The following is a 24,880-nucleotide window of genomic DNA, read 5'->3' as shown; positions in this document are numbered from 1 at the left end:
CCAAAGTGAAGTAAAACGGACTGCTTGTGCAGACAGGCTGAACTTGCTTCCCGGCAGTCAATGTTATAAATTGTATGCGGTGACCATTTGCTATGCTATTTCCAGTACTGGGCTGGATGGTAGCCAAGGCCTTCAGTTCCTCTTTGTAGTTACCATGTTTTGCTTGTTAGATACACAGAAACTCCCCATCTTGTGGAACAAGGAGTGTAGCTGTATTATTAGAATATTAATGGTGCATTTTAGGGTTAGTGTAGCAGTTCCCCAGTTCACAGTGCAGCCAGCGTTTTTTAACTCACCACAGGCAGCCGATTCCTACTACTGTAATGCTTTTTACTGCTGTGTAAATGTTGAGTTTTATGCCACCCCAGTATCATGTCTTGTTAAGTCAGGTAGGAACAACTCATTTTGCATCATAAACTGTCATTCTTGTTTTGTACAAACCCAGAGCTATAACAAACAGCACAGTTTTGCTGTTCTGGAGAATTCAAAATTAGATGTTATGAGTACATGAGCTTGTTCAGATAATAAATTAGTTGTATTATTCTCAGTTCTTTCATCCGGTCAGCCAATCAATAGCACAGCTGCCACTCAACCACTCGAATTGTGTGGCAACTCCAGCATCACAGGCCACAGTTTTTGTTTCTTTATTATTCATCATGTGTGTTCCTTTCTGTCTTTTTTTATGGCTGGGGATACTTTGCCCTGCCTCCATTTCTTTTTCGGACTCTCATTTGTTATCTTTTTATGTTTTTTCATTTCCTTTTTCATTTCTGTCCCAAGCCTCAGGCTCCTCCTCCTCTGTCTGCGGGTCTGAGCACTCCCCACTCTTTCTCGTCCCTTCTCTCCACCCTCCCCCACCTCCCAAGCCCGACCCCGCCCTGAAGCCCAGCGGCCACGCTTTCTGTGACCACACCCCTCGCCGGCGGCTCTCCTCCACGAGTAATTCTCCGCCCCCACACTTGCATCTAGTGTGTTGCCGCCGTGTGACTCTCAGCCCGTTCCCCCTCTGCTCTGTGAGCCTCTGCTGTGCTCTTACACTCACCGCTGCGAGGAGAAAATTCACCACTCTGGTGTAAAACTCACCGCCTGAGTATGGAATAAAACATACTAATAAATAGCCGTGTGGTAGTAGTGTTGCATGACAGAACTATACCGTAGGTTTTGATAGCATTATTTATATACAGCTCTACATATACAACACCTTCATCCCAGTTTTATAAACCAAAATATTGTTACTATCCAGTGTTGTTCTAGTCCCACGTCTATGTACTATTCAAATCCGGTCCATCAGCTACAGGATTTTTTAATTGCTGTTGAAGACCAGGGCGTCCATAGTTTCTCACAGCCTCATTTGTGAGCTTTGGCATGCTCTGCATTGTCGCCAGTTTGGGAAATAATTGTGCGGCGATAACAGAATCTCGTCCCTGCAACAGGGTGTCCCGTCCTCTAATGAGATTCTGTCAAAATGTCAGCGAGTGAGCGACGTTATAATGGAGGTGACGCTAAGTCCCTAATCTTCAACGACCGACTTAGGAAAATGCCGGAAAGGAAATGAGAATGAGACAGAGTGGCGAAAGCGGCCGGGATCAGGCCAGGCTCAAACTTTGCACACAGCAGCAGTCTTATCTGTTACCTCACATGAGAACATCCCGAAACCAAAAAAAGGAACACTTCCAACAGGCTGTCACTTCAGATTAGACTGGAAATCCGTTTCTTTTAAAGTTGTGTGTGTTTGTATACAAATGTGAGAATAATGTGTGGATATTTGTCTGCGTGCGCATCACAGAGCAGAATAGCAAATGGCTAAGTTAGCACCCCATACATGTGCGTGCACGCTCACGCGAAAACAGCAAAACAACATTATCCCTTCGAGGACCACTCACAATACTAACCAGTCGCAATACTGCTTCCTCAGTCGAGCTCTGGACCCTCTTTTGCGCGTCACATTCCGTCTTCACTCACCTTGTACATCCTAACTCCACCAGCCACTATGAGGTCTGCTCTTCCCCAGCCAGCCACTCACACACAAGACAGCACCTGAAGCCAGACATCTCACTGTCCCCTCTCCTCTCTCGCCTGACTCCTCTCCCAAAGCACTCGTTCTGATTTCCCATCATCCTGTGTGGTGGCATGTCCTTCCTTACTCAGCGTATCGTTCATGGGATATCTCCTGCTGGACATCTCTCCTCTTACAAACAACAGTAGCATATTTATGTTCATATCACACATATCAGAGGAAATATGCTCAGTTAAATTCATGTGCATGTGTGGAATATGAAGAACAGTGACCAAGATCCCACCTGTTTTAGCTACTCTCTGGTCAGAAAAACTGATTCTTTTGTTTTTTGCTCGCTGTCTTTCGATTTTCTGTTTGTTTTCATTTTCAGTGATTTTTTTTTCTTAATTTGTTTTAATTTGTTATTTCAAAGGCAACCCTCCAGATGCTTACTTTCATGGTTTTTACTCCATTTTTTCAGTTTGTAAGTAGCGCTTTACTTGGAGGCCCTAAAGCCTTTACTTTGCCCAAATGCTGGACTCCGAAATCACATGGTCTTTTCTCTGCCACCGAATGTAAACGCTACTTGTCTATGTAGATGTAGTTTGACTGCAATGTGTTGAACTGGTGCTGCTGCTGTCTTACCTTTGTTTTGTTTTTGTTTCTGTTTTTTTGTCCCAAGGCCTTTTGTACTGTATAAAGAGATCTGAATGCACTCGACCAGCTACAGCGTTTTAATAATTGAAGAGGCAGTATCATTTCTCTAGGCCTTACATAGAACAATTTCATTCAGGAGCCGAGATCTAATTAGCGGAAGAGGGTTTTATCCCCTCATTTACCAGTACATTGAACCCAGCACGTCTTAGCGTGTATCATGCAAATTTGAGTTCAGTTTGGTTTTGGGATTGGTTTTTTGTCAAATGCAGGCCATCACAACCATTGGTGGGATTAAGAAGGTAAGTTTCAACAGGGATTGTCAGGTTTCACATCTATTTTTAGTCCCTTTGGTCTCTTTTTTTTTTCCAATGTGTCCATTGACATTTACATAGGTTTTGCAAAAATAAAACAAAGGTCAGAAACTGTGTAAGAGAGGGGGAAGTATTTCCCTTGGTGCTGATTGATAGGCCCAGATGAATGAATACTGTGTCTTTAAACTGTGTCAGTGTGCCTTTGTCATGCCACAGTGAAGCTTCACCCCCCTGCATGCGCCAGTCATGGTCACCTTCTCACGATGAACTCCTTGCATTGTAACGCATGTTACAAGCCTGGGTTGTTTGTTTCGGTGTTGTTTGTTAGTTTTTTTGTCGTTTTTTTTTGTTTATTTTTTTGAGTTTGCATGAGTTCTGGTTTTCTCGCGTTAATTATCGGCATCGGGGACTGGCGATTCAGGTTCCGTCGGAGCCAACAAGCAGCTGTGCTTTAGTCCTTTGATCCATCAGACCGTCTCTTGGTTTTATTTCCATTTGTTGGTTTGTATTTTCTTTTGCCTGCTGCAAAAGCATTGATTTCTTCTTGTAATTGATGTTTGTTCAGAACACATTTTCAGTTCTGGAAAGGCACTGGGCTCGCACTGGTTCGTTTTCTGAGCATTTGGCTCCTTATTGTGCTTTATCACCAGACTTGTAATTAACTAGTTTGGAGGAAAAAAAGAACTCCAGGGAAGTGCCGCAAGTGAAATATCTCTTAGCGGTCTTCTAGCAGTCCTGCGCTGGGAGTCATTAGGCTAATTATGATATCACTAGCACCCATGCGGAACGCATACTCCCTCGCTGTGCCGCACCTGATAGTCCTGGTCTGGTGGGCTGTTGCCAGGGACTTGGATGGGAGCAATTAACCTTTATTGAATGTACCTTTTCCATCTTGGAGCTGCTCCATATCCTCAGCCAGAGGGGAGATGAAGCTGTAGGCAAGGAAGCTGAGTCCTGGAGCATAATGTATGAGATCATGAAGAGAACCATGGCAGCCCGTTTCAGTATCACGCGTTCTTACTGATTCAGCGGTCACCCAAGCCCCCAGAAAGGCACGCAAACTCATGCGCCAAGAGCTTCAGTGAAGAGCGCATAGGAATGAAGGGGATGCTCAATCTATTCGTTTTCCATGCAGCAGGTGCTGTGGTCTTGCAGTGTGTCATTCGCACTCTTGAAAGGCTGCGATACCTTGCCTTCCTAGCTTTATATACATTGAGCCCCTGTGACTGCACGGCTTCTTGAGAGCCGTGCTTTCCCCCAGCCTCAGTGGGTTTCAACAGGCCAGAGCCGAGGGGCACCAGTGAGCCATCAATCTACAGAGAGATTCCCTCTAAATCCAGGGGTGAGAAGCGAATAGCATAGTATAGTATCCACACGCTGATAAGCAGATGACACATGCCATCCTTACCTGCAAGAGGAATCGGGAGGGGAGATTTTATATTTATACAGGTGAACTGTCTAGAGAGCAAGCTCTGATTGAAATTCAGAGGAATGGCTCCCTAACCTAGAAAGCTCCAGGTTTCAGGAATGGGATTTGTGTTTGGCCTGCGATAAAACTGGCCACCCTGTCATATTTGTCTTTAAAGCACAGCAATGCTGCCGTCCTACCAATGCTAAACATAGGCTCAGTAACAATTTGTCCTCAGAAGGGTTTATACTTTTGTGTAGGTGATTGATCATGAGCTTTAGAGAGAGGCACAGCTAGTTTTGAAAGGCTGTATATTATGAGGCTGGTCAATAAGGGGGCCTTTGCTGAAAAGGAAAACCAATCAGTGGAAGTGAAATGTTGCCTTTCATGAGAGAAACATTACATGATTAATGTTATATGCAGTCTTTTTTTTTATTTTGGGGGGGTGGGAGGTTGTAAGTACCATTTGAAAAATGAAGAATGTTTTTGAAGGTTCTGGAATTTAAATTGCCAGGGCGTCTGTGCTGGGCTGGTATCGGGGTGCTTGTTGGTTGCGGAAGGGGAGGGTTAACTCATTCGTCCCAGGACAGGAGATAAGGCCGCAGCAGTGACTGGAGTGAAAGGGGTCGGCGCCTGCGAGATCAGCGGCAGATACGTGCCTTTCAGTTTTAATGGGATCTGCGTGGAGCTGAGTTTCCGAAAAGCCTGACATGCAGATAGGGGGAACCAAGAAACTGAGCCGTATTCCCATTCGCCTAAATCCTCTTTTCAGATTTGAGCTTAAATGCGAGTAAATCTCATGCGTGTGACTTTATCAAAAAAGATCTTCAGCTGTACAGCTTGGATATTTTTCCCCTAAATTCATCACAGTCTTTTCTCTGGCACCCAGAAGTGCCTCTTGATAATTTTTGAAGATAAAGAAGCATTTTCCCTTTATCTAAAGCTCATTTGAAGCCCAGGGTATAAAATCTCTGTCTTACAGAAAAAAGAAGTTGCTGCTGTATTGAAATTGCATGGCATAACTATGGAGTAAGTAGTGTATAACATGGAGCCTGGTCAGGGGCAGCTGTCCTGATGAAGAATGAGTTAACTGCAGAGCACTGTAGGGGTCTGTTCTGTCCAGCACCGCAGGGAGACTCCCGTTGACCTCCGTTTGACCCGTTCCCCCTGCCAGGTTCCGTCCACGCCACGTCCATGGCCGCCTCTCGGGTGGAGCAGGCCCTGTCGGAGGTGGCGTCCTCCCTCCAGAGCAGCGCCCCCAAACAAGGCCCCCTGCACCCCTGGATGACCCTCGCACAGATCTGGCTCCATGCAGGTAAAGCGGACTAGGATTCGATCTGTACACCAAGGTTGCCAGCAGACCACTTTTAAAGGCACCGGTGTCCTTCAGTAGAAGGCCTGTGTACATTAGCAAATCTCTCTCCCTCACCTCCAGCCCCTCCTCGGCGGCGCAATTCATACAGAAGCATCTGATAGGCCGCTTATCCGCCCGCGCGCTGACAGCTTTATTGAGTCAATATTCTTATCGCCGTACAGCATAGATACTGTCGCTGATAAAATCCTCGGAGACGCACGGGGGTTGTCACCCATACAACCCACAGAGAACGGCTTCTGCCCTGGCTCATTGAACCCAGCGTCTGGAGTTAGTCCGTAACTATCTCTATTTATGATCTCTCGCTGTTATTAAAAAGGAATTGACAATTTATAGTTCAATAAACTGGTTATATAAACATTTCCTTTTAAGCATTTATTACTGTACCTGCCCCCTTTTTAGATCCATTTCCAGCCAAAGCCGGGATGTTAAATTAAATCCTTATATCAAATGAACAGATGCCTATCTTTCACCGTCCTTTCAATTTAAGTGTTTGGCTCCTATTCTCTTTTTAGTGTCAGCTGACTTTGAGGGCTTTTTTTTCTGCAGTATTACACCAGTATTTCTTTTTTTGCTGTTATTATCATTTCACTACCCTTCAGTGTCACAGAGTTAATAAGAAAAAAATAGAGGTACCACAAAAGGTGGGGTCAGGTCCAGTTCGATTTGATGAACTCGGGGAATTAATTGAAATTCACTTCACAGGATGCAAGGGATACAAATCTTTTTTATAGAGAATCGTCTGAGACAAATGCATACAAAGCTGTTTGGTTAAAGTCCAGAGACCAAAGGCTTTGGTCTATGAGTCAGGATGGTATTGCTGAATGCGCACTTACCAGGCCATTTGTTGGGACGGTCAGTAAGGCTTTAAGTGGTGAACGGCAGGAAGAAACCCTCCCTGCCCGTACTCACCCGCCCACTCCCCCCCCCCGGCCCACGTCGCCGGCCCGAGTCAACGGTACGCCCAGTTCCCAAACCGGCTGCGCTTTTTCCCCGCAGCGGAAGTCTACATCGGCATGGGGAAGCCCACGGAGGCCACGGCCTGCACCCAGGAGGCCGCCAACCTCTTCCCCATGTCGCACAACGTGCTGTTCATGAAGGGCCAGGTGGCCGAGCTGCGGGGCAACGTGGACGAGGCCAAGCGCTGGTACGAGGAGGCCCTCTCCATCAGCCCCACCCACGTCAAGACCATGCAGAGACTGGTGAGACCTCCCCGCTCCTTTTTTTTTTAAATACAAACACACAACATTATGGGTTTAATATTCAGAAAAGGCAGGTCTGTATGCAGTTTGTGAACAGACACAAAATAAAAGGTAAAGCCATTCCCAGAGTAAAGGTTTTCTCATAAATTGACTGGATCCATAGGCAATTCCCTCTACATTCCTCTAAAACAAGTAGTGACATGGCCGCTGTCGTTAATTGCATTGAAAAATGAGCTGGACAGAACAGAAATCCATGGAAACCGCGCACGGACACCGAGCGCCCGTCTGTCACCCGTCTGAAATCGGGAGAACATATTGCGTCTGAGAGTTTGGAGAGCTTAAATGCCTTTTGGGGGTTCCCATCGAGCTTATTCTTCAGTTGCGACGGTAGGACTTACTTGTTAAGATCTCAGTGTTGTCACATATGGTCCGATTGGCCCGCGCGCAGTTCGGCTTTGATGATGACCACATGGCTCCCGCGGCGCTGGCAAGCGTTCCTGGCACAGGGGGCCGCTCACTGCAGAAGAAATGTGGGTTATTTGTTGCAGAGCGGTGATGATGCAGCAGAGGGAAGCCCACCGTTCCACTCAGGCTTTCTCTGTATTGCATTAGCTCTGCCTGCTCCACCGTGCTTTTGTAATCTTGTGCTATCATTATTCTTTAACAGTCAGCCTATACTGGGCACATTATACGCTAAGTGGGCACCAAGGACACTGAATATGCTGTAACTGCAAGTATTCTGTAACTGTACTTGCACTGTTGTGTGATTGCATAAAATGCTGGGCTTGTGTTGGGTGAAGTATTTCAGTCAGATTTAGGATTAGGGTTGCTTTAACAGCTGAGGTATGCATTATGGTTGTGTTGAGAAGTAATACATAGATTACTCAGGTAATGTCCATATCTATAGATGTATACCATACAGGCAGTTATGAAAGGAAGCCAGGGTGCAACTAGAGGTCCACACGAGGTATTTCGGGCAGACTAAACCTTTACTCCTGCTCTCTCAACTGAGGATCAAGAAGTGGTGATGACGTGGGATACCCCCCCACCCGACACCCACCCCCAACAGGCGACCATGGAGGGGCCAGAAGCTCTCTGCTGCACAGCTGTCCTGCAGCTAACGCCACCGCTGCCGCTGCAGACTGCTCCCAGGGCACACAGTGCACTCCCTATCAGCCTGCCTAATACCAGGCCTGCTCGCTGTTAATTTGCTCATCTAATTCAGCGTTTCAAAAGTAAATAGATATTTCGCAAGCACGCGGGGGGGGGGGCACGACACATAATTAACATGGAGACTTTCTTTTGTATTTGTGGGGGGATCGCTTCTTGTTAGGCAGAGCTGTAATTACTTGTGACTGGCCTGAGTCTCCAGCTCCCTTTTCACTGAAGTAAGGTCCTTTTACTCTACTCTATATTCTTCATCCTGCTCGCCACCTTGTTAGGATTTGCTGTTACTGAATGGTATTCTCACCGATTTCTGTCACAGATGATGATGTACCACGATAGTCCTTTTGTGTCAAAAGAACAGCTCTATCTGCACTGCTGGATTTTAGCATGTGAAACCATGAGAAAGAGAAGAGAGAGCCAGGCCTTCCAAAGTGTCCTCCACCCTGTCTGATGAGAATGCTAAAACTGAATAATCAGAATTGTTAAAAGCTGCATTCCGAGTTCCCCCGAGATGAAGTTCCTTTCAAATAGATGGTAAACAGAGAAGCTGAATATATAAATGTCTATTAGTGCCCCAATTACAGCATCACCATCAGGAACATTTTCTGCCCATTTTTTATGAGCAATTAAATTGCTGATATGAAAAACAAAGCAAGCTGGTACTGTTTTTATCCAGTTCTTTGGCTGTCTCCTCTGACAGTGGGGCTTTGGTGAGTTACCTTGTATGTCTTAACACGCAGCAACATGCACCGTCTCCGTTGGCTGGACATAGTAGCAATTTAAATTTGTAGTTGCTTTCAGGAGATAAAAGTACCATTGGGATGTTAGCTTGCTTTAAGACTATTATAATTTCAGACTTATCGCATATGCTTAAATGAGTTAAACGAGCTGCTTCATCACACTGAAGCAATATCTTGTCCTCCTTCATCTCTGAATGTGTTGTCCAGGGTTTTTATGGGTTTTGCTGTTGCTGGATCCTCTGCTTGTTTCTCTGCTGTTTGTAATACATGCCACACGTGCGTGGTAAAAATCCACCCTACTAATCGTGCGGTACCTTCACCCGCTAGAGGGATGAGACCGGGATGCTGTGGCATTGATCATCTTGGCAGAACAACAATCCCAAGACCGCTACGCTGGCTTTTATTTAACTGTCACTGAACTGGCTGATTAGCGCCCGGCCTTCCCTCCCCGCAGATTGATTGTTCTCTGATGTTGTTTCATCAATCCCTCCAGCGAGTCTGTTGACCTTGGGCAACTCTGTGGAACCGGGCTGAGTTCCGGAAAGCAAAATGGCACTCGGGTCGTGGAAACAAACAGGCTTGGTCAGGCTTTGTCCCGGCAAGTGAAGGTGAGAAAAGGGGCCCACGCCCACAACCGCCATCTCGCTGGCGGAGTATGCGCGGGGAAGGATCCGCTCACAAACGAGGGGTTCGAGATTTCCGGTGGCGGTTAGTCAGCTGTGTTTCATAGATTACGAGGGCCTTTAGAATGAGAGTCAGTGAGAGCCAGAGAGGTGGTGACTCAGCCTCTGTAAAGGCACTTAGCAGACTTGCATTTTGCCAGCTCCAGGACCCCAGGTCTCAGAACACACCGTGTCTGAAGGCTGCGAGCATAAGACTCTGTGTGTCTGTCCCCTTGAATCAGTGACGCAAAACATCTCCAGCTGATGAAATAGCACCAAAGAGGTGCAGAAATTGTTCCAAACTACCGTGCAAGTCTTAGCAATTCACTTTGAATGAGTGGTGAAGCACAGACGTAGGAATGTCAAAGCCCATTGCATGCTGGGATTGTTGTGTACCAGGAATGCTTGAGCTGGGGGTCATGACAAAAGAACCAGTCCTATGTCTTGCAGAGAAATGTGTTTGGAAGTGAAAAGGGGACAGGCTGTATACAGTACATACTTTACCCATGTGTGCTTCTCGGGAAGGTCTTGTGACATGTTTCTCAGTAAGTGACATCACCCAGATTTCCTCTTTGACCTTTCTGAATGGCAAGCAGTGGAAAGAGCTACATATGCATTGTGTGTGCAGTCATGGGATCAGCTCTGACTACAATCCATTCTACACGCTCCATTCTCCATGACAAAACCAACACCATGTGCTCCTTAAGACCACGTCTGTGTCTTTGGTATAAATGGGAGAGAGAAAAGGTCTCTTGGTTGGTTATACAAGCCCCCCCTGTGAGAACAGCTGGCCCTCTGTGTTTAAAGACACTGTGTTCATGAGAACCCCCGTGCCCAGGTTCATTACATTCAGACTGGATTGTTGCTCTTTGTGAAGAGGTGCTTACTGGTAGAGAAAATATTATATGCGAAGCCAAACAATCATTTTGCATCCTGGATAACGTTCCTTGTGGATGTTCTAAGCAGCTGTTTAAAACTACAGAGGTTGTGTTTTTACACACAGAAGAAAGTGTGCTGGAAAATAGTGTGTGTGTGTGTGTGTGTGTGTGTGCATGTGTGTGTGTGTGTGTGTGTGTGTGTGTGTGTCTGTATGCACTGTTGGTATGTAGATATTGTCCATCTTACACATGCTGTTGCTTTGCTCTTTCTCTGGGAAAATAGCTGGGAGTTTCTTGGACTCTAAACCACCTTTACAGTTAATGAGTAGTTAATAAATAATTAACTCCCTTTTACTGATGGACCGGAAAATGCAAGGAGGACAAGGGGCCTGCAATTCTTTCCCCTAAGAGAAGCCCAGAGAGGGAGAAAGCCTGTGTGTGTGTGTGTGTGTGTGTGTGTGTGTGTGTGTGTGTGTGTGTGTGTGTGTGTGTGTGCGCGTGTGTTTGTGTGTATGAGGCTGAGAGAAAGCTTGTGTGTGTGTTTGTGTGCATGCACGTGTGTGTGTTTGTGCGCATGTGTGTGCGTGTGTATCTGTGTGTGAGCGTGTATCTCTGTGTGTGTGTGTGTGTGTGTGTGTGTGTGTGTGTGTGTGTGAATGTGAGAATGGGAAAGGCTGTCTCCCAGCTGCTGTGAACAGTGTGTGGTATAAAACATTCATGAGTCCCCGTTCTGACTCTTTGCACATTCGCGGCTGACTCCATCAGATGAAATGTGTGCGAGGTGTCAAGCGGGCCAGTGGTGTCTTCCTTTTGTCTCTGTGTGATTGGTCATTCTCTGCAGGCAGGAGCAGAGAGGATGTAATGACTGGTGAAGCCTGTCGAACCGACCCCCCCCCCCCCCCCCCCCGGGTGCTCTCACCCCCCCTCCCCCACACATTCCCGGAGGCGCCTGACTTCCTGGCTCTTCACGCCAGTGCACTTCATCTAACGCCAGTGTTTCTGCACTCAGCATCACAGTGGCCATCCTTCCAACCCTCTGGCAGAACTGAGGCTGCAGGGGACTGATCTTACTGCTGAACCTTTGCAGCCTTGTGTGTGCTTGTGCTTGTGTGGCAGTGTAGCATTAGCGGTTAAGGAGCAGGACTTGTAACCGAAAGGTTGCCGGTTCAGTTACCTGCTGGGAACTGGCACTGCTGCTGTACCCTTGGGCAAGGTACTTAACCCACAATTGCCTCAGTAAATATGCAGCATGTGAAAAAACTGTAACCTGTGTAGGTTGCTCTGGATAAGAGGATCTGCTAAATGCCAATAATATAATGTAATGTGCTTGTGTGTGTGTGTGTGTGTGTGTGTGTGTGTGTGTGTGTGTGTGTGTGTGTGTGTGTGTGCGCGCGCGTGCGTGTGCACGTCAAAGGGCATGTGTCTATGCTTGCTCGCACATGAGTTGAGCATATGAGCATATAGCTGAGTACAGTGAAGTGCTCAGTCCTCACACAGATATGACACACAGGACAGAAATGGGGAGGGAGCCATGCTCTGTGTCTGTCTCGCTTTAGATTAAAAAAAAAAAGAAAAACCTGCTGATGGGCAGCTGATGGAGTGTGGTGTGCTGAGTCCTGTCCAGAGAGCTCCCCCGTCACAGAGCGAGCCTGTTTCAGGAAGAGCGAGTTTTGCTGCGCTCACTCCTCATATGTGTCCGAATCAATTGCGAGGCGTGTGGAGATTACCTAACGCATCACCCTGCACCACCGGGCAGGCCTGCTTCCCCTGGCCGAGCCCGGGCTCGGGAGCGGTGTGAATGCAAGCAGCAGGCCTGTCTTTGGTCGTTCAATCAGTCAGAGCAGATTATACAGTGCAGGAAGGTGCCTGGTAGACAACTTCTAGGTAGTTGCTTTGCTCATCATCTTTGTCAGGAAGCAGGTGACCAAAAAAATTCCCACAACTGTCAGAGTGTGTCCCATATCCATGCTCTGAGAGTCTGAGAGTCACTGCAAGGCTCAGCTCTGATAATGGTTCCGGGGTGCTGCAAAGAAATGTCGCTCATCTTGGCTAACTAATGTTTTAAAGTGACAAAATAATGCTGTTGTTTCAACTAGTACTTTCTGTTCACCACTGGCACCTGACAGTGAGCTGCACTGGTATGTATTTGAAGAGATAAACAGTAGATGTCAGATGTACAGTAAATTTAAATGCATCTTGTGCTTAGTCTCATGAAGTATTAATTATCTCCTGGCTGTCTACAGACAGGCGGTCATGTTGAACTATTGTAGTGCTGTGTTTCGATTCGCTTCATGGAAAGCGTAGTCTTGGAAAACATGGAGCCATCAATTATTGACTGTCTTTAACCTTTGCTGATGTGCCCCACGGAGTTCTTTTGTGGGCTAAAAAGCTTACATAATTGCCCTTTTTTTCCCAGTGATCGAGAGGACAGTGGCACGGTCTGATTTAACAAACACACACACACACACACACACACACACACACACACCAGCAGATGCACACACACTCTTATACAACCCCTCCAAGCTCACAGACACACATCCACTTGCATACAGCACACACACTTACACAATGCCCAAACGCAATTTCAGGGTGTACTGAAAGTGCCCCCCCAATCTTATTTCCTGCAAGCATACATCCCCAGCCCAAACCGGCAGAGGCACACACGCCTGGGAACTGGCTTTTGATTACTGCAAAGATTGGGCTTTTCAGGTGGAAGAGGCTGCTGGCCTACACATTCTGCGTACTGAAAGGGTCCCAGCTGCATCCCCCTAGTAAGACTAAATGAAAGCAGGCACTTAACCATTCTCTGCCCTCTGCCTCTGTGTGCATGTTCAGTGAAGCATGCGCCCCGGCAGTGTGCTGGGGATTACAGTGAGTTGTGAGTTATTGTTGTGTTCAGCAGAGAGAAAGGAGGAACAGTGGAGGAGTGGCCATATTTCCCCACCTCCCCACATCGCCGCTGCAGCTCGAGCCCCTATCACCGCACGACCTCCAAGGCCTTTTAAGTCCGGAAAACTGATCCCTCAGCCATCGGCAAATCCATTAAATGATTAGTACAGAGAAAAAAAAGTAATAAATAAGTGTAAATCCCAGGTGGGCGGATCCCTGCTCTGAGCAGGTCCCTCGGTGCCGCTTTGCCTGGATAATCCCAGGGAAAGACAGCAAACCTATTACCTCAAGAGCCCCTTTAACCTCCGAGATCTTGCCCCCCGACAGCCCAATCTGTTTGTGCTACTGACTCATCCGGCCCTGTGCTCCGGAGCCGCACCCGCCACAGAATCATGTCCACACAGCAGCGGCGGTCAATGGCAGAGGCGGGGTTTGGAAAGAGAGGGCATGGCAAGCGCGCAGGACACAGGGTGTAGATAAGTGCGAACTCCCAGCAAACAGGGCTGGGGTGCTGATTTGCGCAAGTGTTAGGACTAAACGTTTTACGTTTTACCCTGACCCGAAAGAACATGGACAGCACCACTGATGCACTGTGGTGACTGCTGTTGCGACAATGGTTGCGTGGCATTTGGACGTGTCCAAGCTGCCATATGGAGCGTGGGTGAAATGTTGGCACACACTTGTTCAAAGCTGTGATTGGCCAGGAACCTTTGTGTGCATGTGAGTGTTCGTGTTTGTCTGTGTGTGCATTATAGTGACTGTGTGTACTGTGTGTGGACTCTGTATACACATTCTGCCTGTATGTCTGTGCATTATAGGGTGTGTGATTGTTGGCTAGCACCTATTTCTGAGTGCTGGCATATTTGAATGTGTTGCGTGAATGGTCAAGTTGGTAGTTGTTATCACTGTTACTGGTGTTGACTTGACCAAGATTTTGTCTGTGTGTGTGTCTGTGTCTGTGTCTGTGTCCACATATGTTCCTAGTGTGCACAGTATACGTTTAGCATTTGTTGAGTCTCAGAAAGCACATATTTGTGAAGGAATCTTTCCTAGTAACTCACACCTACTGCCATATAGAATGTAGCTGCCAGTGTACTTCATGAGGGCTTCAAAATCATTTTTCTTCCTTTAACGTAGCTGAGACATACACTGGGATGACCAGGGACGTTTCTAGCTATTGAAAAGATCCGGGGTTAAGTCAAGTTTGCCTGGGGCTTGTTGTTTTTTGAAGGGAGATCGGCATCGGTAGGTTGGGGAGGTTATAGCTACCTTTATAATAAATGAATATTATCACAACTTCGGACACTGCAAGACAAGTTCCGCTCTGTTACAGTCTTGTCTGTTGTTTTGCTATAAGCACCTCCTTTTTCAGGGTGAAAATATTTGGGGCTATAGCCCTGAATGATCGGCCCTAACACCACCACTGAGGATGACAGAGTCTGAGGCTCAAGTTGAGACAAAGAGGGTTTATTCAAATACGGCATGCTGGGAGTAGTAGTTTTCTCAGAGGGGTCCCAGAGAAAATCAAGGTTCACACAGGTCTTCTTGGGGATGGGTCCTTCCCCATATTAATATTTGGGTGACTTTTGCTGCAGTGTGATTTGTATGATCTTTATTGGTTTCTGGAAGCCACAGTAGAATAAATGTGCAGCAAACAGATTTCTATGTATGTGCAGTGTAGCATAGTGGTAAGGAGCAGGACTCGTAACCGATAGGTTGCCAGTTTGATCCCCGCTGCGACGCTGCTGCTGTACCCTTGGGCAAGGTACTTAACCCACAATTGCCTCAGTAAATATCCAGCTGTATAAATGGATAACATTTTAAAAGATCTGTAACCTATGTAAGTCGCTTTGGATTAATGCGTCTGCCGAAATGAATAAATGTAAATGTAAATGTGCACATGTGAGCCACATGGGTCAGACTGAGGCCCTGGAAGGGGCACTGAACCGTCAGACTCCCAAACCTCACCCTGACCTCTGTCCATCCTCCTGCGTACCAGCCTCCTCCCGAACCTGCAGGAGGAGATGAATGGGACAGAGATGTGCTTTCTTCCCCGCAGCTGCACTCTATCTCCTATGGCCAACCATTACACCTTGTCTGGGGCTCCTCCACACTCCTGTTGACTCAGTGTTTACCTCCAGCCTCTCATTTTGCCTGCTGCATGGCTTATCCTACAGACATTCCTGAGCTGTCCGTACCAGCACACTAAAGAGGCCCCTTTGTGTGGCGTTCAGAGGAGGGAGAGAGAAACCCAACCAAACTCAACCATTGATAAGTAAAAAAAAAAACATGCAATGTGTAGTATGACATAGCGTGAATAAATGCCAATTCAATGGAATATGTAGATATGTATATGTATACATCAGATGGTAGTACCTTAACTTCAGCTCATCACTCCCACACTGAGTTAGTCACCGTAGAATCCTTGAGATCGATGCTGACAAGCCACATGCATTCCAAGCGCATTGAGTCATACACAGTGTGTGCTGCCATCTTGGGAAGCATCCACAACTGTTATTACCAGTATAACCAAGCTTGCTCTTATCTTTGCGGGACATACAAAGCCCCCAGCATTTTTGCCAGGCCATGAGTTATTTTCTTCTCATTTGATGTGTTTCTGTCTGTTATGACTCTGCTGGTGGATGAAGTGAACGCCCATGCCCTTGCCAATGCCCCATCAGTATCTCCTTTTGTCCAGCTTGTGCTGCTGCCTTGGTGCTCACATGTTGCCATTGTGTCCTTCCTTTTCCACGCCTTTCTTGCTTCTACAGTAGGTGTGGTTCTACAGTAGACTTTTTACCAGAAACAGCTGCTGACACGTTTTGTTATCAAATGGTCATTTTTTTCCCTTGACTGTGGACGAACCACTGTTTTATCTTGGCCTGTGAGACCTGACAGGATCGTGGCACAAATTTTCTAAAAGCAGCGAGTTGAATCGCAGGCTGTAGGTACTCACAAGAGAAGTATCATAGATAATCAGCTCCCAACGCGGAACAAGATTTGCACCGTTAAGCTGATGTGCAGTTACAGCGTGGACCCATGGAGCTTCTGTAATAGTCACGGGACTCATTGCAAACTCGATGGGGCTGCTATCAGCTAAATATCAGCTAAACTCAACAGGGCTGCTATCAGAGCTGAAGTTGCACAGTGTGTTCTTGGCCTTAATATGAGTGAGCTCATCAATCTCTGTGCCAGCCAAGCAACGGAGATGTTTCTGCAGGGTTTAGACAGCAAGGTGCTGCAGGACCTTTATTTTCCTCTCATGCCACAGGGCTGGCAGCCTGAGAGCCAGCTTACAGCCACGCTTCCCTTGTACACTCTGCCACTTTTAAATTGGGTGTGTGATAATGCAGAGGTTAATCCTATAGAATTCTGACAATTCCTCACTTTTAATTATGTGGCTCCTTCAGCCACCTTGTAACTCGTTTCATGTGTGTCGTCCTCGGGGAGACTCCCTTTGTTTCACGGCCCCGACCAATCTGAAGTGAATTTCCTCGCTGCCCCTTGAGAGCGGTGTGTTTTAGCAAACTCGGAGCTCAGTATAATTAACGACGGCCCTCAGGGAATGTGCCCAGTAACTCCTCCAAAGCTGCCTGTGCTCGAGTATATGAGGGAGAGGAGAAAGTTCTGGAGCAGAAGACCAAGGGTACGTGTGTGGTTTCCTGACAAAGTAGAGGTCAATCCAAGTCGCAGATTTAAGCCCTTATTCCATTACCAAGAGCCCAGCTACAGTATTCCTGAACAGTTTCCGAACACATTTCCACATCCCACACTTACCTTTCCTATTTCCACTTACTCTAATCATGGTTGATTGTGTGCCATCTAGTTGCATGTTCATAATGCTCAGTATGGACAAAAGTCATTTGCTGACCAAAAGTAATGGTGTAATGCTTAATAATTCATGGCAGAGTAAAGATGTAGTATTTACTTACATGTAATATTTACATTAGCATACCTCAGTTTTATGACAACTCTTCTACTCTGTATCTGTTTTGTCATACTGTTTGTGTCAGACCTTAAGTGTGCCTTTGTATGGCCTTCATGATGAATACATAATATAATCATGAACATAGTATTGCCATTTTACAAAGTATTCATAAGCAACTGCTGTGCATTGTGGGCACTGACATAGAAACGTAGCTGACATATCTGTAAAAAAAAAAAAATGAAACCAGGATGATAATGTGGTACATTCTGTGAGCCATCAGAAAGCACAGCATTAGCTGATAACTGTTTCTTAAAGGGGTAAGAGCATGCTCATGAAGGTGTTATATAACATTTGTGAATTATGTAAGAACTAGAATTTGCACTTAATATCATATGACCATTGTTTCTTTCACCCACACATTTTTAATCTAGCATTTTGTGTCTTTGGCACATTTTATAAGTAAATTAAAGCCATGTATTGTTTTTATTGAGCTAACTAACTAGATAATTAGCTAATGAAATAATGCTAGCTTGTTAGAAGCATTCCTACTATCTGTTTCACCAGGCTGCTGGACCTATAGCTACTGTATTACTTCAAATAGTCACCACCCACAGATATAGGCCACCTTGAACACCAACAGTAGACATGGTAATTGTTGTTCTTACGTACTGTTTTTGAAAGCACTGAATCGTCAGTTGCTGGCTAGCTATTGATGGGTAACAACTATACTGTAGCTAATTACCTTTCAGAAAAAGAACTTGCGCAATGTGCAGTGCACAATGTATACATTCGTTTAAAAATGTATGTTTCAGCCTTTAATAACACACATCATCTATATGGAAATGCACAGACTCCAGTGAATTGACTCATCAGTGCTGTAATGAAGAATGTGGAGTTAGAGCGATTTCTGTTCTCCTCTAAGCCTCACGTTAGTATGTAATGACCATCGGTTAACCCGACAGGGTGTAGCAACAGACACTTAACCTGGGACGTTTCTGGGGTTAACTAGACCATCAGATCAGAAGCAGAGAAATGCAGACTTAATCATAATACAGTGCTGGTCACATTGAAGTGAGACAGATGGGGAAAAAGGCATAGCCTACTTTGACACAGGAAGGATTTGTTGCCCATCCAATACTGTAGAAATTCCTCTTTGATACCAGGTGGAATGCTGTGGGCTTTATGTTGGATGCCCCCTATGCTTTTACCATTTCTCAGCTAGAACAGTAATTATGGCAGTGATGTAACTGATTGTCAGATGCGCGGCAGTTGGCGCTGCTTTGGACCTTCTTTCAAGGGAGTTGTTTCCTGTCCCTTTATGATTTTGTGCTGAGTTGGAAATTAACTGAAGGTCACAGGTTGGCATAACCAGACATCAGTTTTTGTCACTCGTGTTGTCAGTGAAATGTTTTATTCCCAGCTTGCTTTTTTTTCCCCCTCCGTCTCAGCAATAAGCATGGCTGTCACATCACATAATACGCTTGTCCACCCACAGAAGACAAGCATGTTACGTTTCACTGTCTCCTTCACTGTCCATCCCTCGCTCTCCGTGGACCAGAGGGAGGGAGATATCTTTAATCAAAGCACATTGCGTTTTCTGGCGGTTTATGCCTTAGCTGGTTTAATTTCTGGAAAACACACAGTGAGCAGATAAGCAAGTTCAGTTTCTGTTCATTATCTTGGCTTTTTTAGATATGACCCCACTGCTTTGTAGTGCAAGAATCATGGTGTCGCTGGTCTGTTTTGTTTCAGTCCTGACCTCGTTTTTGGTTGGCTGTTACGGCTGTTGTGCAGCGTGGCTGTATAGCATAGCGGGTAAGGAGCAGGCCCTGTAACCAAAAGGTTGCTGGTTTGACTCCCCGCTGCGGCACTGCCACTGTGCCCTTGGGCAAGGTGCTTAACCCACAGTTGCCTCAGTAAATATCCAGCTGTATAAATGGATAACATGTCAAAAAACCGTACCCTATGTAAGTCGCTGTGGATAAGTCTGCTGAATGACAATAATGTAATGTATCGTCTCGCAGGGTCTGATCCTGCACCAGCTGCAGCGCTACAGCCTGGCAGAGAAGATCCTGCGTGACGCGGTGCAGGTCAACTCCACGGCCCACGACGTGTGGAACAGCCTGGGCGAGGTGCTGCAGGCCCAGGGCAACGACGACGCCGCCACCGAGTGCTTCCTGACCGCCCTGGAGCTGGAGGCCAGCAGTCCCATCCTGCCCTTCACCATCATTCCCCGTGCCCTGTGACAGCCCCCCCACCCAACCCCCAACCCCCGGGGGAACCCCACCCCTATCACCCCCCCCCCCGTCATATTCTGTTACCAGCCCCCTGAGGATACTTGACCTTTTCACCGTCATCCCCCGTGCCCCATGTGACTGTCCCTCAGGGAACCGTTGGCCTGATCCCTGATCCCTGTGATTGGCCCTCAAGGAACCCCCCACCCCCCACCTCCATCCCCGCGCCCTGCGTCAGGGCTCTGGGGAAGCCCCTCCACTCACACTCCGCTGTCGAGCTGTGTTACTGGGACTCCCGCCCTCCTGTGTGGTCCACACTCCTATCCTCCTGTCATTTCCAAAAACATCGATGTGCTGAAGGGATCCGTCAGTGGCCAAAAAACAAAAAAAAAATGCCCCATCGAGTTTCTGGTAAAAATGCTGTAATCTCGACGTGAATGTGGCTGTGCTGACCCTCACCCCATAGTCTCTCATGTGATCATGTTATTTCCTCAACAGTGGTTGTGTCTCCTACTTTTGTGAATCGTGAAATGAAGTTGGAATGACTACTTGGTCTATAGCAGTGATGACGATTGTGTAAAAGTTGAGTTACAGAACAGTTATCAATCAGTATGTAGAGACAACTGAACTAATGCAGTTTGTGGCACATTTTTTGTCAGTGAGTTTTTTTCTGATCTCAATAGTTTTCCTAAATTTTCACTGGTTTGGGAAGTCCCTGCATTACATACTCAGTGATCTAAGTGTCAGCTGTGATTTAACAGACTCTGTATCTTTAGAAATATCCAGTTCACAAAGGGAGCAGGTGCATTGCCCAACACAAGGCCAAAACAGAAGAATCTGTAAGAAAACAGCAGGACTATAGCAAAACATAGAAGAACGTTTCTCTTTCCTGAGGGGTAGCTCAAACAGAGCAGCAGAGGTGAGAGCTGTGCTTTAGGTTCTGTGATATACGGGTGCTAAATGCAGCCTCACCTGCGGCCGCTGAGCTGTGTGTTTATGTGCTCATATTCACTATATTATATCCTATGGGATGCTCAGCTGCAGCAACGGACCTCTTGGTCAAGTTGGTAGATGTTATCACTGTTACTGGTGTTGGTAATGCTGACCATTTTTAACTTGACCAAGATTTTGTGTGTTTGTGTGTTTGTGTGTGTGTGTGTGTGTGTGTGTGTGTGTGTGTGTGTGTGTGTGTGTGTGTGTGTGTGTGTGTGTGTCTGTGTGTGAGGGCACATGTTTGCGCTGGTTTGTATGTAAGACTGTGTGTTACAGGCCACCCAGGTATTTGTTTGTATGCATGTTAAGAGCACACTAGGTAACTTGAAAGATGAAAGGTATATGTTTTGTGTGTGAAAGGGCACCTCACTGAAATTATGTTTGTGTATTTTGTTAATATCCCACTTTAACGCAATGTGTAACCCTCTGTATATTTCTCACTTTACTGTAACTGAGGTTTTTTTGTCATTGACATTCTTTTTGATTAGCCATAATGCAAATGTAAACCTGAAGCAGGGGTGATGCCATGTTTGTAATGTGTTTGCACTTGGTGCAGCACACACATCGGAGCGTACAATTTTATATATAAAGATTTTAATGAAAGAAAATTCAAATCTGTTTGGTCAGTAACTCTCAAAAATAAATGCCAAAAACAGTGATCCTTAAAGCAAATATTACATTGTTTTTGTCTAAACAAAGATTATTAATATCATTTTTTTCATCCTACCTTTGAAGTGAATTTGACAATAATTGCAGATTATTATGATTTCAGATTGATTTATGAGAAGTATGTTCTTTTAGTAATGTATATTTTACAGTGGTTTGTGTAACTTATGTTACAAAGCTACAATATTTATATTTTGTCATGGAATAGTTCATACTTGAAGTTAAAAAAAAACAAACGGATTTGACTGTTGCGGTAAAAAGGTGATATTTAAGAGCGTAATGTTTTAACTAGTCAGTGACTGGCGACCGTCACGTTTCCTGGCTGATGGATCTGCAGGCCAAGTAGCATCCCTTCTCGCCCCACCTTTGGATCGTCACTACGCCCAAGGCGTCCCTTTGCGTTTTAATGTGTTCCTGCGACGGAGATAAAACGGAGACCTGTACAGTCGATTTAGCACAGATGTGAAATTATCCAGCTGGAGAATGTATTATGATGTCAATAAAAAGTGATTGGAATAGATGCTGTCTGGTTGCGTAACTCTGTCCCAGATGTCGCCCCGGCTCCGCTGCCTTTATGCGGTTTGCAATGTGCGGTAAGGGATTTCCCTCTCAGTCTCTGCCTCTCCTTTTTCAAACAGATACGTTTGCTCTGGATTATTTATTCGCGCGGCGCTTATCCTTTATGTACTGAGGCTTTTATTACTCAATTATGCATTATATATGCACGGAGACTCTTGCCATTTGCGGTGAATGCATTCTAGAGATTCCTGCGAAGCAGAAAGTCTGCTAACACTGTGTTCTTGTGGTATACTTTATGCGCAAATGAGAAAAAGATGCAAATGTGCAAAAAAAAGATGCAAAAACACAACAAGCGCAAGATTAATATGAATATTTATGAAATAATGCGCTGCTTGATGTGAATGCTTAAGACCACAGATTGTAAATCTGTGAATGGTGTGTGTGTGTGTGTGTTAGTCTGTGTTTTGTATGTCTGCTACATTTTCACTAATGGTAATGCATCAGGAATCATGACAGAATACCTCAGACTCACAAATAGGCAAAATTATTCACAATATGTCTCTGTTGTCATCTGGTGGAATCAGAATGTCAGTGGGCCACTTCTGGAACCTCTCTGTCGAAATTGGATTGCACTGACGAGGTCAAAGGTCACGTCATCCTGTGTTTTATTTGGACAGAAAAGGCACCATAATAGGACCATATATAATCTGTGTATGTGTTTATTAACTTACTGTTCCATTAAGATGAGGTCTGGATGATGGCAGAAGGGAATAGATTGTCAGGCAGCACAATTTGTTTTGTTTTTGTTTGATTTTTTTTTCCCCAGCCGTTTTCCAGCTTTAATCACCATCCCGGTTTTCAGTTTGCATGTGATGTTTTAAAATAACCTGTGATGGATGAGAGACTTCGAGGAGCCAAAAAAAAAAAAAAAAAACCAGGAAATCGCTCTCAGAAAACACCAACAGGGGGACGTAGGTAAACATGAATGATGCACGGCCAATCGAAGCATCCGGATGACAAACGGAGAAGGGGGGAGCAAAGCTTTTCAAATTATTTAATGTACTAAGCCCTGTCTTAAGCAAATTAAAGCTCCTCGGCATAACTCCGGGCTCGCCGTAAATCACAGAGGGATGCAGAAACAGTGTTCCGTAATTGAAAATTTATAGAACTGATTTAGCGGGAGGTTATTAAGAATATTGAGACTGCTGCAGTGGAGCCTGCCGTTATTAACGGCCGGGGGGGGGGGACTAGAAGGCCGCTCTCCTCCTCAGACGTGCGGCAGGAGCGGAGGAGCAGTGCAGCACTGCTCCTCTCCTCTCTGACAGGGGGGGGCCTGAGTCAAGCACCTCCTTGCCCTGGTGCAAGGTCATCTAACACACACACACACACAAACGTACACTCACAAAACACTACCGCCCCTACTTGTTGGGTGTTGCTGACCTTCAAAACAGGGGCAATTCTAGGCTCAGCCCCTAATGAGAATGTGACATGCATATAGTGCCTTGCAAAAGTGTTGAACCCCCCTGCTAAATCACTCATTTCACTGGATAACAATTAATACATTAATATTTTTCTATATATAATATTTTAATTTACAACAATAATACTTTTAATGAATAACTAGTAACATGAGTTTTACACCACAAAATATTTTTCTTGCTCTCTCTCTCTTTCTGCCAACTCCATCCTGCTCTCTCTCCTCCTCTCCCTCTCTATCCTCCTCTCTCCCTCTTTCTGCTGTCAACCAAAAGGCAAACATAACAACCAAACAGAGAATTTATAATCTAATAAAAGGTATAAATTGATCTATATCAAATTATAACATTATTCTAATTGAATATTGGGTTGCAGTGGGAAATGCAGTGAGGTACCGTCATTTTGACCTTACTCTCTCACCTGAACCTGGTTGTTTTCTTTAAAAAATAAATAAAACATACCCATCTAAGGAAAAACTGTCATTTCCAATGAGTCAGGGTTTGTTCCAATGCTTCAGTTGACTGTCCACAAATGTACTGTAAATACCATAAAGGCTAATTCTATCAGAATAAGAAACATTGTGACTACTTTAACTAAAATAATAAAGTGCATGAGTTAGCTCTTTAGCTGGCAACTGTACGAGCGGACTAGCTCAGAAAGCTATCATTAGCCAATAATCTCTAGCGAACTTTGTCAACTAATGTTCTTTGATACTATTCACACCATGGAACTATAACCAGACACTTTCTAAGTAAGGAGTAAACCACGACTGCCAGGAGTGGTTTATTCCGAGTATATCATGGCTACTTACCAAAGAAATAATTCAGCACTCAAATTAGGCTATTTTATTTATTTATTAACAAAAATGTATATTACAATATGTGCACATCCGCAGATTATAGTCCATTCATATAGCTAGCTTGACACATCCGAACTTTAAAATTTAATTATTTTAAAATGTTCTATATTAGCCTACATTAAAAAAAATATTATACGGAACTTGAAGGATGAGCATTTGTTTCTGTCAATGAGAGTACCTGGCTCCAGCGTTTCCTCTCTTCAGACAGATGGTGCCCAGTAGCCCTCCTCTCAAGGCCAAAAACTTGAGACTGTGTACTCTTGTCCGGTTGACGTTTGAACTGTTGCATAAAAGGACCGCAGCATCTTGTTAAGACCCTCAGCATTTAATGATTCAAAATCATGTTTCTCTTCGTCTGAGACTTCCCAGTCTCTTAAAACCCCAATTGCACATGTTCTTGATTTCTTTGTGTTGTCCTCGTGTTTCGCTTCCTCAGTTTTATTAATTTCATCTTCACTGATGGTTTTATGCCCTTTATTGTATTTTTCCACTTGTTCCCCAATTTTTCTTTTGACAGGCGCACCTCCTTTTTTTGGACTGTCCAGTACGTTGGTACTCAAAGTCTCCATTCTTGCTCAAAGTCTCCATTCTTGCCAAAAAGGTTAAATGTTACTTCTGAGAAATTCTCTATTTTAAGTGGCAAATGTCACGGTGTATTATTTATTTATTTATTTAGGGGTGCTGAGATGAAATTTAGGTGTGCTTGAGCACCCCTAAAAAGAGTCTAGAATCGTCAATGCTTTAAAATGAGACTTTCCAGGAAGCTGACCGATTTTTTTTTTTTCCCCATCAGACAGGCACATCATTGTTAGGAACCAGAGGACAGCACCTTTTTCCTTTTAATTCGCTGAATTTGTTCACCAGTTGAGGACAAACATGTCCTGACTAGACTGCAGAAATTTTGGGGAAGTGGACATACC

The 24,880-nt window shown here is 45.2% G+C and overlaps 1 protein-coding gene across 2 annotated transcripts in view; it reads left to right on the top strand.

Annotated features, from left to right (window-relative positions):
• ttc7b (tetratricopeptide repeat domain 7B) overlaps positions 1-19,467 on the top strand; it is a 51,581-nt gene extending 32,114 nt beyond the window's left edge. Inside the window, exons 18-22 of one of the 2 annotated variants that reach the window (XM_036541660.1) lie at positions 781-939; positions 2,430-2,480; positions 5,547-5,687; positions 6,744-6,946; positions 19,238-19,467. In XM_036541660.1, the coding sequence (XP_036397553.1) occupies positions 781-939; positions 2,430-2,480; positions 5,547-5,687; positions 6,744-6,946; positions 19,238-19,459 (776 nt within the window). In that variant the 3' untranslated portion in view covers positions 19,460-19,467. The remainder of the gene's footprint in view (positions 1-780; positions 940-2,429; positions 2,481-5,546; positions 5,688-6,743; positions 6,947-19,237) is intronic. The other variant, XM_036541659.1, reaches the window with a different exon arrangement.
• Positions 19,468-24,880: the final 5,413 nt, after the last annotated feature.

The sequence above is a fragment of the Megalops cyprinoides genome, chromosome 12 (assembly GCF_013368585.1).
Source record: "Megalops cyprinoides isolate fMegCyp1 chromosome 12, fMegCyp1.pri, whole genome shotgun sequence".
Taxonomy (NCBI): Eukaryota; Metazoa; Chordata; class Actinopteri; order Elopiformes; family Megalopidae; genus Megalops; species Megalops cyprinoides.
The sequence above is the reverse complement of the archived record's forward strand: the minus strand, read 5'-3'. Positions and strand labels throughout refer to the sequence as shown.